The sequence below is a fragment of the Monodelphis domestica genome, chromosome 2 (genome assembly GCF_027887165.1).
Source record: "Monodelphis domestica isolate mMonDom1 chromosome 2, mMonDom1.pri, whole genome shotgun sequence".
Taxonomy (NCBI): Eukaryota; Metazoa; Chordata; class Mammalia; order Didelphimorphia; family Didelphidae; genus Monodelphis; species Monodelphis domestica.
The window spans coordinates 160,399,950-160,413,521 of NC_077228.1; the positions used below are offsets into that span (position 1 = coordinate 160,399,950).

Consider the following 13,572-nt stretch of genomic DNA (forward strand, 5'->3'; position numbering starts at 1 on the left):
AAAGTGAAGTGAGCAGAACCAGAAGACCAATATATACAATAATAGAATATTATACAATAATCAACTTGAAGGACTAAACAGTTATCAGCAAAACAAGGGTCCCAAGATAAGCCCACTTATGGGGAGAAAATGCTATCCAAAGCCAAAGAAGGAACTGTTAGGATCTGTATGTGTGATTTGTGTATTTTGTCACAGGGTCGGGAATATTGAAATGTTTCTTGCATGAAAGCACTGTTATAACCAAAAACAGACCATTTACTATCTTGGGGAGGTAGGAGAAGGGAGGAAGGGAGAGAATATAAAACACAAAATGTCAGAAAACAATTGTAAAAAATTGTTTCTATGTATAATTGAAAAAATTAATTTAGGTGAAGGTGGTAGAATATTATAGCTGATCTCTCTAAGGAGCTTACATTGTATTGTATGCATATTTTACATGTATATTCACAATATAAAGTATATGCTAAGTCTTATAAAGAAATTTCTAGAGAGAGCACTAACAACTAGAAGGATCAGGAAAGATTTCATGTAAGAGGTGACATCTGAATTTTGCATAAAAGAAGTGGAGAAAAAGAGGCACACATTCCAAACATGTGTTATCATCTAATGCAAAAGCATGCAAGTAAATATGGAATGTTGGAGGGAAGGGCAACAGCTATCAAGTCAGTTTGGTAGAAATAAAGAATGTCTGAAGAAAAAAAATTTAATTGAGAACAAAACTGTTGGGAACCAGATTTTAGAGAATAATAGATGCCAAGCTGAGTATTGTGTGTTTTTTGGAGACAGTCTATTGAAAATCTTTTGAGTAGAGGGCAACCCACATCAGATTTGTCTTTAAAGGATAACAATAGAGTAGGTAGGAGCAGTGACCCCTGCCTGGCCAGTTGAATGGTCTTTCATTATTTTGACTTAGTTTTGGTTTTTCATGATCATTGTTACTATAGATAATTTGTTCAATTCTTTTGTTAATTTTTGTTGTTGTTTCATATTGCCTTTCTTGTTGGTGGTTTTAGAGAGAAGTAGGTTTACCTTACCAATAGTATATAAAGTTAGCGAGCAATGACAGTGTGCCCCCCAAAAACTGTCATCTTGCATGCTTTGTTCATGAAATTTTATTCAATTTTCATCTTTTTTTTTCAAAAATTTTAGGTTGAAAAAAGCTAGAATTACACTTAATTCACATTTACCCTTTTAATTTTATAATCATAGCCCAAGAACAGATTAAGTCATTGATTTTTCACATCCTTTTTGTCTTTCAGATTTTTTATTTAAGTTCTTGGTAATTGGAAATGCGGGAACTGGCAAATCGTGCTTGCTTCATCAGTTTATTGAAAAGAAATGTAAGTGATTATCTATCATTTGTTCATGTGTGTATATATGAGTGTAGGGTGTGTACATATGTGTAACACTGCTTTTGACTACTATTTTATTAATATCTATTTACAGCAGAAATTTTAAAGTATTTTCTTGGAACCACAGCTGTGGTCTGAAAGGGAATTTTTCTTTTGTTTTATGTTGCATGAAAGAAGAATTCATTTGATAATACTTGTTCTAGCATTTGGTTGAGAGCTTACAAAGTAAGTGTTACGATTCTGTAGTAAAGTTTCATAAGCCTATATTAATTATTTCAGACATGTATGTGCCATAGTACTTATATTTTCTATGTGATGCAAGTAAGTATATTTTAGAGTTGGATTAAGGGAAATAGATATGGGAGTTCTATCCCAAGAGTGGCTAGAGGAAACCATATTGTAGTTTGGCCCTATCTGGCCAGGTTTTGAAGAAGAGATGGAATTTTAGGAGATTGGAATGGTGATTTGGGGAAGTAGGCAAAGACATAATATCTTTGGTAAAATCTGGCAATAACTCAAAGAAAAAATGGCATGTATTGATGAATTGAGTTCTGTTTTTTAAGATGAGTGAAATTTAAAAACTACAATTTTAAAGTTGGTTTAGATATCTCAGCAAATGTCTGAATTTATATTAGAGATTTTTTATTAAATCCTACTGCTTTAAAAAATTTTTAAACAAAATAACGGCATCTTTAGCAAGTATATCCAAAATTTCCTGATTAACCACAAATTTCCCTGATAACCAAACAATTATCTCAAAAGGGCTCTTCTTTTTCTTCCTATACTATTAATTTTGGGAGTCTCCAGTTTTCCTCTTCTGTACATATTTCAGGACAATTGCTAGTTATGTTATTTCATCTCTCACCTGAGTGTGGATTATTCTCAGATCTCAGATTGTCAGGGAAGGTTTAAAAATAACCTTGCAAGATGTCACATCTGTTTATTTAAATGTTTTGTGGTAGTGGTGGTGGTGGTGGTTACTAAGTATGTATATATTTTTAAAGTAACACCTTGTGTGCTCACATATATGTGTTCACAGTTTGAGATATCTAAATAATTCATTCAGTAGATAAAGAGTTGGATGAGAGCTAGCCACATCAAAACCTAGACTTGTTATGTTCCACTTTGGTTAAGGAAAATATTTCAAATCTTTGAAGGCACAAACTATTATTTTTTTAAAGCATAGCAGAAACTCAATAAATATTATTGATTGTTTTATAATTTTATCAGCAAGCTACGTAATCAATTTTTATTACAATCTACTCCCTGATTTTTGATACTTACCATAAAATATGGGGAATAGAACTTAATTTGAAAATAACGAATAAAACAACCAATTTTCTGTATGTGGAATGAATTTGGTAATATCTAAAATGTTTCTCTTTTTAAAAAAAAACCTGCAAAATATGTTTTCTAAATGTCCTAAATATAAATTTTTTGTCTTTGTTCTCTTTTAGTCAAAGATGATTCAAATCACACTATAGGTGTGGAGTTTGGTTCAAAGATAATAAATGTAGGTGGAAAATATGTAAAATTACAAATATGGGATACAGCAGGACAAGAACGATTCAGGTATTTAAAATTTTTATTTAAAATATTTTTAGAATTAAAGCCATTGTGTTGCCTTCCTTAACCTTTCACAAATCTACTTCTATAGTCAGCTGTAGTCTTTCAATGTGTAGTTAACTTCCTTGGAGTAAGTTTAGAAATTTCCACCTTTAGAGAACTGCTTTAACTTAAGAAAAGAGGAAAAACTTCCAAAATTTCCATTTTGTTTTCTATAACAGTGTTTACTAAAGACTTATTAGTGATATGAAAATGAATGTACAACTGAAAATATCTAACTTGTTCCCAGGGAATATTCTGATTACTGGAAGAATGTTTTATTCTAATTTTACATAAAGGTGGGATACATTGCTTTTCTTTCCTATAAACTCACTCTTGTTTTTCTATGACTTAAAAAAAAACGAATCAAGTTCTAGAGTTTAGTAAAAATTCCCTTTTCCTCAGGCTATGTTTTAGGGTCATTATTCCATGCAGTATCCTACACTTTCTACATTTTTATGATATTGTGTAATTATAATTTGTGTTTATAATAATGACCAGAATAAACTGTGGGATCTAAAATAACCAAAGATTAAGTTACATTCATTATACTATGTTAATGTGAAAAGTAGATTAAGCTATATGGCACATTGATCCACACATAGGATATACCCTCTACAATGAGACCTCAAAAAAAGGATAAAATATATTGTATATTAAGAAAAATAATTCCATAGAATTATGTGTAAAAATGTTTATTGTGAAAGGTTTATGGGTTTTTTCTTATATTAAAGAATCATAAATATTTACAGATAAAAGGACCTTGGAGGTCATTTAGTTCAAATTCCTCATTTTATAGATAAGGGAAATAAGGCCCAGAGAGGAGAGACTTGCCCAACGTCCATAGCTAATAAACATTAGAGCCAGGATTTTGAGGCCAGATCCTTTGACTCTCAATTCAACCCTTCCCCCCTCCATTGCATATTATTACTTTTCCAATTCAAATTAAAATGTTGGTTCATTTTTATTATTCATCTTTTCTTCTTCTTCATTAGATTCATTTTCTTATTCCCTTTCTTCTCATAATATAAATGATTATAAAATTTGATAGTGTCCTTTATAAGTCATATTTAGAACTGTAAGGGATTAAATTTAGGGGTTTGGCTAAAATATAAGAATTCTAAAATAATATTGTCACCAATTAAAAAGAAATTATAGCTCAAGTCAAAATGACTTTTAAAAGCTTTTATTTACAAAGAGGTGCAAAGAATGAAAGTAGAGAAATGTAAGAAGAGAGTAAAGAAAATGTCTAGCCTATCACACTAAATGTTGCTGCAGTGTCTGGCTCAGCTCTGGCAGGGCTTATTAACCCTCAGCCAGAGGATCTGGTGGTGTCTCATACAACGGTTCCACCAATGCAGTCTCCTCCAGGAGAAGGAGGCCACTCCAGAACTAATTGCTCCAGAAACCAGGAAGGGAAGGCCAGCTACTCACTCACCCAAGACAAAGTCCAAAGGAGAAGCTCCAGGAGCAGTCCTGCAAGAAGCAGTCCCAAGAGCCATGGTCCCAAGCCAAAGTTCAGGACAGAAAGTTCAGGACTTTTTTTTTTTTAATTTTAAACATTATTTTATTTGGTCATTTCCATACATTATTCACTGGAAACAAAGATCATTTTCTTTTCCTCCCCGCCCCTCCTCCCACCACCTTTCCCTCTCCCATAGCCAACGCACAATTCCACTGGTTATCACATGTATTCTTGACTGGAACACATTTCCCTGTCCTTTTTCCATATCACTTCCTATCTCTTCCTCCAGTTGGAACTAATTGCAGTCTTTCAATTTACTTAGCACTGCCCAAGGGCAGTGCCATGGTCTCTGGAGTTGTCATCTACTTTTAGTAAATTACTTGGGAACTCCTTTACTTAGTGTTAAGTAGAGATGTTTAAGCTTTTGGTTGATGAATTTAAAAATTGCTGATTGATAAACAAAGAAAATTTGATTCACTCTTCACAGAAAAGATAGGTTGCCTATATTGAAACCATTTAGTTTATATTTTCTACAAAATTGAGTGCAAAGTATTGTGCCAGAAGAGTTACTTTTACAAAGCTATGTGAACATACAAGCTCATTTTTTAATTTTACTAAACAAACTATAAATCATATTTAATCAATACCAATATTTTGAAGTGCTTATGCTTTCTATACCAAGACTTGGGTTTGGGGTTTTTTTTTTAATCTCCACTAATGTCCTGTTCCAGTGCTTCAACATAGCATGAGGTTCTTGAAAGATAAATTATTAGCCTTGCTGTTTTGGAGTGACTTATCTCCTGAGTGATGAATTTTTGGGTCACAGCAACTCTTAAAGTCAAGTTGTATCTGTATTTAAGTCTTTATCAGTGAAAGGAATAACCCATAGCAATGAAATCACAGATCCTTGGAGTTTTGAAGTAAGCTTTGTTTTAAAAGACATCTGTTAACTTTAATACAATATCTAAAGATAAAAATATATTATTACTAAATAATTACAGTCTAACAAATGGTCATAATTGGATTGCTGAAATTGAGACATGATACTTAAAAGTAATAGCATTTATTTTAGCTAAAGAAATATTATAAGTATGGAAGTTTTCTAAAATATTTCCAAGATAAATCTTTTAATACAGATCAGATGATCAACTCAAGGACATGTTTATTAGTAAAACAAGCTGGATAAAAAATATGATTATCCAAATGGGTCTTTTCCCAAAAATCCTTGATACATTGGAATATGCAATTCTGGGAACCTATATTCTTGTCATAATATGCTACAGCATTGTCAACTACAGATTTTAGATATTTTATATATATACATATATATATAATTTTAACCCTTACCTTCTGTCTTAATATAAATTCTAAGACAGAAGAGTGGCAAGGACTGGACAATAAGGGTTAAGTGACTTGCCCAAGGTTATACAGCTAGAAAGTCATTGAGAACAAATTTGAATCCAGACCTAGAGCTCTATCCACTGTGCCACCTAGATACTGCATGGAATTATTTTTTTTTTATTTTTGTCTAGCTTTTTTCTTTTTTAGCCCTTTTTTATTTTAATAACAAATTTCCACATAAATGTATAGAATTTTTTTAAATGAAAATAAATTTTGTCATTGAAATATGAGTTTTTTAAATGTTGAAGTCATTATTATTCCTTGTATCATATAATTTCAATATCTGGCATTCCTACATTTCTAGGATACTAATATATTTTTCCCCACTTAAAAACATATTAAAAGTATCATTTCTGGAATGTATTTTGGCTAGCCAGTTATTTATATTAGTAATTTAATAATGTATTGAATTTATTTTAATTGCATTGCCATTTATCCCTGTCTTATTTAATAATATATCAGTTCTTTAACATGTCAAAATCTTTTTGTATTTTATCAATATAAAAATAGCTAGAATTTTTAAACTAATATCCTTCAAAAATTACTTAATTTACACATTTTAAATATCATATATTACCAGTTCTCAGAAACACATTTATAAATACTCAATTTATTTTCCTGTATATAAAGTACTCCTGTACCTTCCAGTACTTCTTGATAATTGACCTATAGATATAGTTATCCAACCACTTATATAATCATTCTGTAGTCATATAGTGAAAACTAGGCTTACAGTTAAGAAAATTTCATGCAAATGGGTATAAGAAAATCTAAGAAGGAAGAGATAAGATTGCTTTCATCCAGAGTGATTATGGAAGGCTTTATAGAGAAGATGGCACATGAACTGGGCCTTCTAGGAGGAATATGATTTTAATAGTCAGAGAGATAAAGGGGAGTACATTCTAGGCAGAAGAGATAACCAACTTCCATGTACTAAGACAAAATAAGACTGACTGAGATTAAAAAACAACTAAGGGTGGGGGAAGTGGGGAGAGAAAGAATAGAGTGGAATAAAAATGGAAAAGTAAGGTAGTTTGGAACCAGACAAATTTTATCTGACCTTAAATGCCAGAGAAAGAAATTTTTATTTTAACTCATAGGCAATAAGGAGCCACTGAAGATTTTTGAGGAAGGAAAAATGATGGTACTTGCATGATATGAAAGATTATTTTGGCATTTGTATTAAGTGTGGATTGGACAGGGAAGAGAGAAGAAACCAACCAAATGGGAAACTGTTATAGTAGACCAGCTGAGAAATGAGGCCCTTTAAAATAGAGTAATACCAATGAGTATAAAGAAGAAAACAGGCATGATATATACCATGCTGATAAAGTAGATAATGACAGTTGATTGGATGTAACAGAAAGGGAAGAATCCAAGGTGACTCGGAGGTTCCAGCCTTAGATAACTAAGGAAATGGTGTCACCAACAAAAATGGGGAAGCTAGAAAAAAGAGACGACTTTTAGTCAGGAGTGGTGGGGAGGAAGGATGGCAAAGATGGCCACTGCTCCGGAATGTGATTTAGTTTGTGCTTTTACTTTTTAGAAAGTACTACAGTTAAAGCTAAGGGACTTCTCTTTCCCTTCTTATAAAAGGAGCTTGGCCTTTATGACATGAGGAAAACAATGGGGAAACAGTTTAGCCTAATTTGTATTATCATAGCTTTGAGGTTATTTTAAGACGAGCTTTGAATAAGAAACCCGTTTCTGCCCTCCCATCATTTGCCATTTTCTATAGCTTCCTATACTCTAGTAGACCCAGAGAGTTTAGGGATAGGAAACACATTTAATTTCCAACTACCTTAAATACATTACCAGTTATCTACATGGCCCATGAAGGATGGGAAGGGTTCCAATACCTTGCCTATTTTCATAGCAGTTAGGTGGTTGGGAGGTGTTTGTAGGACTTCATGGACCTCACCCAACATCTGGCTCATCATTTGATTCAAGTTAACTTGCCAAATCTGCCTCCTACAAACACTTTCATTTTCATTCAGCTTTCATTTAATTTCTATACTAGCAAGATGATAAGATTTGAAAACTGATTGGCTATGAGAGAGAAAGGGAAAAGTCTCAGATAACTTTGTATCATCCCTAAGTAGTTATGAGAATGATGTTATCCCCAAATAAAATTAACAAAGCTTGGAGGAGGAGAGGGTTCTAGGAGGAAAAAGATGGTCATGATTTTGGAATATAATTTTGGTCCTACATTTCTGTGACAGCTGAACTTCACTGGCACCCTGGAGCCAGGAATAAGAAAGACCAAATAGTAGCACAGAATCAATCATTGATCTTGTCCATCGAAGATAATGAGGAGTTAAACTTTTCCAGCTATACACTGATAACCTTAAAATCATTTTCTTTTTGAATATGTGACAGATTTATTGAAAAGGGATTGAAGAAGTGAGTCTCCTTTTAGCTGAGTATAAAGCGAACCAAAATTTGAAAATAACCTACAGTGTATGTCTCTGCTTGAAGTTATGGTGCTGATATTTCTTGTTCTCTGCCTAAGTAAAAGATTTTTTTGCCCAGTTTAGAAAGAATTTCAATTGGTCTGGCATGGTTTGTTTTTAACAAGAAAAAACATCTTGGTTGTTAAACTATTTTTGGACTTTATGGTGTTTTAAAAATCGATTTTATTTCTAGCAGTTTCCCTTATTTTAGAGTAAGCTGGCTGGGTTCTTTATATTTTTTTAAATAGGCATTATTCTAGCTTTCTACTTTCAAAGAGTTTCTCTGAAATATCTAACTGCTTTGAAGCAACTGTGTCTATTTCATAGGCTTACAGAGAATAGGGATGTTATTTAACCACCCTCCCAGTCTTCATAGAACATGCATTGGTTTCCTCTTAGAAAAGTTAAAATAAATCCTTCCATAGTATATATCTTTATAATTTATAGTTCCCAGAGCTAAGGGGTAAGCTTCTTTCTGTTTCTTTGGAAACATCTTGTTTAGAACAGTAGTGAAAAATCTTCCAAATCTGTTAATAAAGCTAATCTTATTCTTTCAGGTCTGTGACAAGAAGTTACTATAGAGGTGCAGCAGGAGCTCTACTAGTCTATGATATTACCAGGTAATACAAATTTTACATATAGGAAAAGAGTGTTATCTTTATGTTGTTTTTCCTGTAGTTTGAAATCCATATATCTATAGTTTCACAAATTTATGATTCACATTTTTTAAAACTTCAGTTTGCACGATTTGGAGTTTAATAAACATACTCGACTCTTCTCTGGTCTTTGGCAAGTTACCTCATCTTTGCATGCCTTCCCTTGAAATAGAACATTATTTCAGTACATGTGGATATTCTCTGAATTTCTGTTCATGAAATACCTGTGGGCACAGAAACATGTGCATTTATATGAGAAAAGTAAACATTGTTTTAATATATTTTTCAACACGCTATTTTATAGTTCCCATAAGTGTTTAAAATAGTGACATTTTAGGCCTCATGAGTGTTTGCTAACAATAAATGTTTTCCTCTTCGAGGACAACAAAAATTTATTGAGAATGCTCATGGAACAGGAGCTTGATTGCTACCAGGAAGTGGACCCTATCATTCACCTCCCACAATTTGCTTTCTGAGTCAGCCATGCTGCATCAAAAAGGATTGGTAATGTAGGGAGATTGTGCTTTTAGGACACCTTCTCAGTTTGAACTAAAGAAGATAGTATACTCACCCAAACACTTATACTCACAAGGAGATAATTAAATATAATTGTCAGTTGTTTGGTTTTTTTTTTTAGCACATACCCTTACTTTTCAATTATATATTTTTTTATCTAGACTGGACTTAGATGACATCAGAAAAAAAAAATCTTTGAAGAGGTTTCAGTTGCATTAAGTGATACAAAAGTTTACTTGGTCTTTTGATTATTCTTAAATTCTAGTCCTTCTTTAAGTATAGTAACCTATGAACCAAAAAAAATAAGCCCTTACCTTCTGTCTTGGAACTAATACTGAGCTAGGCAATTGGGGTTAAGTGACTTGCCTTGTCACACAATTTTAGGAGGTGTCTTAGACCAAATTGAACCCAGGACCTTCCATCTTCAGTTCTGGCTCTTTATCCACTGAGCCATATAGCTGCCCCCTTATGAACCAGATTCTTCTCTTAGATACATGCTCTCTTCCTCATGCTTCCTCATGAAACTAATTAGTGATGACAGAATATCAACATATCAAATTTTCATTTTTGTAAATTCCTATGATGGTTCACTAATTGTTTGGGGATTACTGTTAAGGTGAAGATGTTAAATAACTAAGATCTTTTAAATGTTTGATAGTATTCTGAATCTAAAATTTAGTTATATTTTACAGACTTTATTAATTTTGTGACCTTATATTTTGCAGTCGAGAAACCTATAATGCACTTACTAATTGGTTGACAGATGCAAGAATGCTAGCAAGTCAAAATATTGTCATAATACTCTGTGGAAACAAAAAAGATCTGGATGCAGATCGTGAAGTTACTTTCTTAGAAGCTTCCAGGTTTGCCCAAGAAAATGGTAGGGGGGCCTACTAAATCCCATTTCATTTACATGTTATATTTTTTATTATGATATTTCAGTCTACTTGCTATTTTTATTATAATATATTGAAATGGTAGGTTTTTACTGTTATCAAAAATGTAAAAAAAGGAAACAAAGTTCTTAACTCTTTTCAATGCTTTGCTGCCTAGTACTAGAACATAACAGAAGGAGTTGGGGCAAGGAGTCTCATTAACAACAACTAGGAGGGTGAGAAGGAGAAAATGTTCAATTAACCTAAGTGTTTTATTGTTTATAAACAGAGCTGATCAAGTATTTCATGGAAGGAGGTTAGCAATGACACAGAATAAGTATTTATTAACACTTATCATGAACAGAAGACTGTCTGGACATGTAGACTATATCATTGGGGAAGCTTAAGTTAATAGATGCCTTGAGTTTGGATGTTCTGAGCTGCAGCAATGCTAAAGCTGATTGAGCATCTGCACTGTCTGGAACCCATATAGGTGATGAACCTCCATGAGGAGGAGGTCACCAGAGAGCCTAAGGAGAGGTGAATTGGCCCAGATCCAAAATGGAATAGGTCAAAGCTTCCATCACAGTCATCCGTGGGGTTGGGCCTCTGTGTGATCTCTGCACTTCCAGCTTGGGAAAGCTAGGAAGACCCAGGCTCAAAAACAAACAAAAAAAACTAAGCACCAGAAAAGTTGCTCATGTTCCAATAGAAAAAGACAACAGATATAGGAGTGTCAGATGTAAGTCATATGAAAAGGCATTTTGTTAATTAGTGGGTTTGTTTGCTTGGTTTCTTTTTCTAATTGAAGTCATGGGATAATAGATTAGAACTAGAAGGGATCTTAGAGACCATTTAGCCCCACTCAGTTTTACAGGTCAACTTGTCCAAGGTCACACTAATATAATGGCAAGGTAGGAATTGGAACTAGGTCTTCTGACTCTAAATCTAGTGTTTGATTTCTACTATACTAAATATGTTCACTTTTTGGTATACTCCACTGAATACAAAAGGAATATTCATTGCAAGAATACCATTGCAGAGAGTTTGCAGCTTAGTAGCAGCAAAAGCTGAAACTGCTCTGAGAATCCTTCCGAGCCAATCTTTAAAAAGTGCCTCAAAATGACAGGAGTCAAAATAATACCATTGCAACCTTTAATGATTATTCAGAAACAATGAGTCTATAAAAAGTATAACTTTAGAAATAAAAAGTATTCACACCTAACTTTCTAATTAAAGCATTGCCTTATACAAAACCTAAAGGAAAAATAGGTTTAAATTATGCAAATGAAGTTATTTGGTAATTTTGACTATTTATTTTGTTGCTTATTAACTTCAGGTGGGCCAGATGTTGAAATGAGTATAACTTGTTTATTAGTTAATTTTGTCGATACATTCTCATGTGATAGCATAACAATAAGGTGAGAGCAATTTTTAGGTTCATAGTAAAACAGCAAAGAAATATTAATTTCAGTAAAAAATTTTTATGCTTCAACAATCTAAGTGGTAGGCCAGAAATTACCTTTCTTTTATTCTTTTTAAGAGAATATAACTGTGACCCAGCAATTGCCTTTATTCTAATTTGGGCTTTATGTTTTGTTTCTGGTATGTCAAATATAGAACTTATGTTTCTGGAAACAAGTGCATTAACAGGGGAGAATGTGGAAGAAGCTTTTGTTCAGTGTGCAAGAAAAATACTCAATAAAATTGAATCAGGTAAAAAAATTTCCATTAATACAATGTTTGATAAATTTTGCTCTATAACTCTACCCTTACAAAGAGTTTTATTTGTATATATATATATATATGTGTGTGTGTGTGTGTGTGTGTGTGTGTGTGTGTGTATATATGCATACATATAGTGTGTATATGTGTGATACCTGTATATTATATGGCAAGCATTGTTTATCATTAGAAGAAATTTAGGGAAACTTTACTCAACCAGGTTGTGAAACAAAAATTGCCATTGGTTAGTCAAATGTGGTAACTCTTCTATTATTATATTAGATGCTTTAGCATTCAGCTACAGTGAAGAGAAAATAAGCCCCTTGAACTATGGAGAGTAGACCATTATACTACCCACCTCCAAACAAGTGATGATGGATTCAGATTACAGAATGAGACATATATTTTGAGCATGGCTCATAAGGGAATTTACTTGTTTGACTATTCAGATCTGTTATAAGATTTTTTTCATTTTCTCTTTTTCAGTAGGTGGAAGATAAAAAATTAAGCTTATTCACTGGAAAAATTTTAATTTCATTTTAAAATTAAAAATAAAGTAATAGAATTGCAAGACATGGAATTCTTTGGGGGGTTATTTTTTCGGTGTTTTTTTTTTCCACTTCAGTCAGAGATTTTCCTGGACTTGTTAGACAGAAGAAAATGATTTTATTAAAACTATTGTCATACATGGAAATTTTATGGCAGGAGACAATGTCAGGAAAATAATTTGTGTAATAGAGTTACACATTCTGTATGATTGGAGCAGTTTCTAGCTAGAGACTATTCTACGTATATGGGGCAGTGAAGGGAGAGTGAATGGCTATAGTTATAGATATATCACATTAGGTCTACCTTTTTTAGTTTAACCCCTACCTTCTTAGATTCTATGTACTAAGTCTTAGAATCTATATACTAAGTATCCATTCCAAGGCAGAAGAGCATATATAAAGGCTAGGCAATTGAGGCTAAGTGGTTAAGTGTCTTGCCCACGTTTTTACTCTGGTCTGAGGCCAGATATGAACCTATTCAAATTTCAAATTCAAATTTAGCCTTCTGCATCTATGTTCATTTTCTATAAAAACAAGATTTTCTCTTCAACTAGTAGTTTTTAGTAGATTTCCTATTCAACCTTTCTTATTAAAACTACCTATATATATGCGCATTAGGCTTTTGTAATTTAATCTTAATATCAGAAATTTTCTGGATTTAGTGGTATTAATGTATAGATTTATTTTAGATCTTATTAATATTATAAACATAATTATAATACATATAATAAAGCATAATTCCAAGCATAAGTAAGCACTTATATTAGTTTAATGCTAAATGACTTTGAGTGCAGAACATGAAATTTTATTGCTTCACTAGTCTATTCACAGGTCATCTAAGTCTATTATCTCATAAGTCATCTCTGAAAATTAATTCCATTTGGAAGATTAAATAGAATTTTGACTTCACCTATATATGTAAATATAAAGATAAAAAGCTAAGGTTCTTGAGTGTATTGGTAAAATAATAAATGAA

The 13,572-nt window shown here is 32.5% G+C and overlaps 1 protein-coding gene across 1 annotated transcript in view; it reads left to right on the forward strand.

Annotated features, from left to right (window-relative positions):
* RAB4A (RAB4A, member RAS oncogene family) overlaps positions 1–13,572 on the forward strand; it is a 45,939-nt gene that overhangs the window by 26,897 nt on the left and 5,470 nt on the right. The window contains exons 2-6 of the mRNA XM_007481618.3: positions 1,260–1,340; positions 2,810–2,924; positions 8,834–8,896; positions 10,174–10,328; positions 11,944–12,039. Of these exons, the coding sequence (XP_007481680.1) occupies positions 1,260–1,340; positions 2,810–2,924; positions 8,834–8,896; positions 10,174–10,328; positions 11,944–12,039 (510 nt within the window). The remainder of the gene's footprint in view (positions 1–1,259; positions 1,341–2,809; positions 2,925–8,833; positions 8,897–10,173; positions 10,329–11,943; positions 12,040–13,572) is intronic.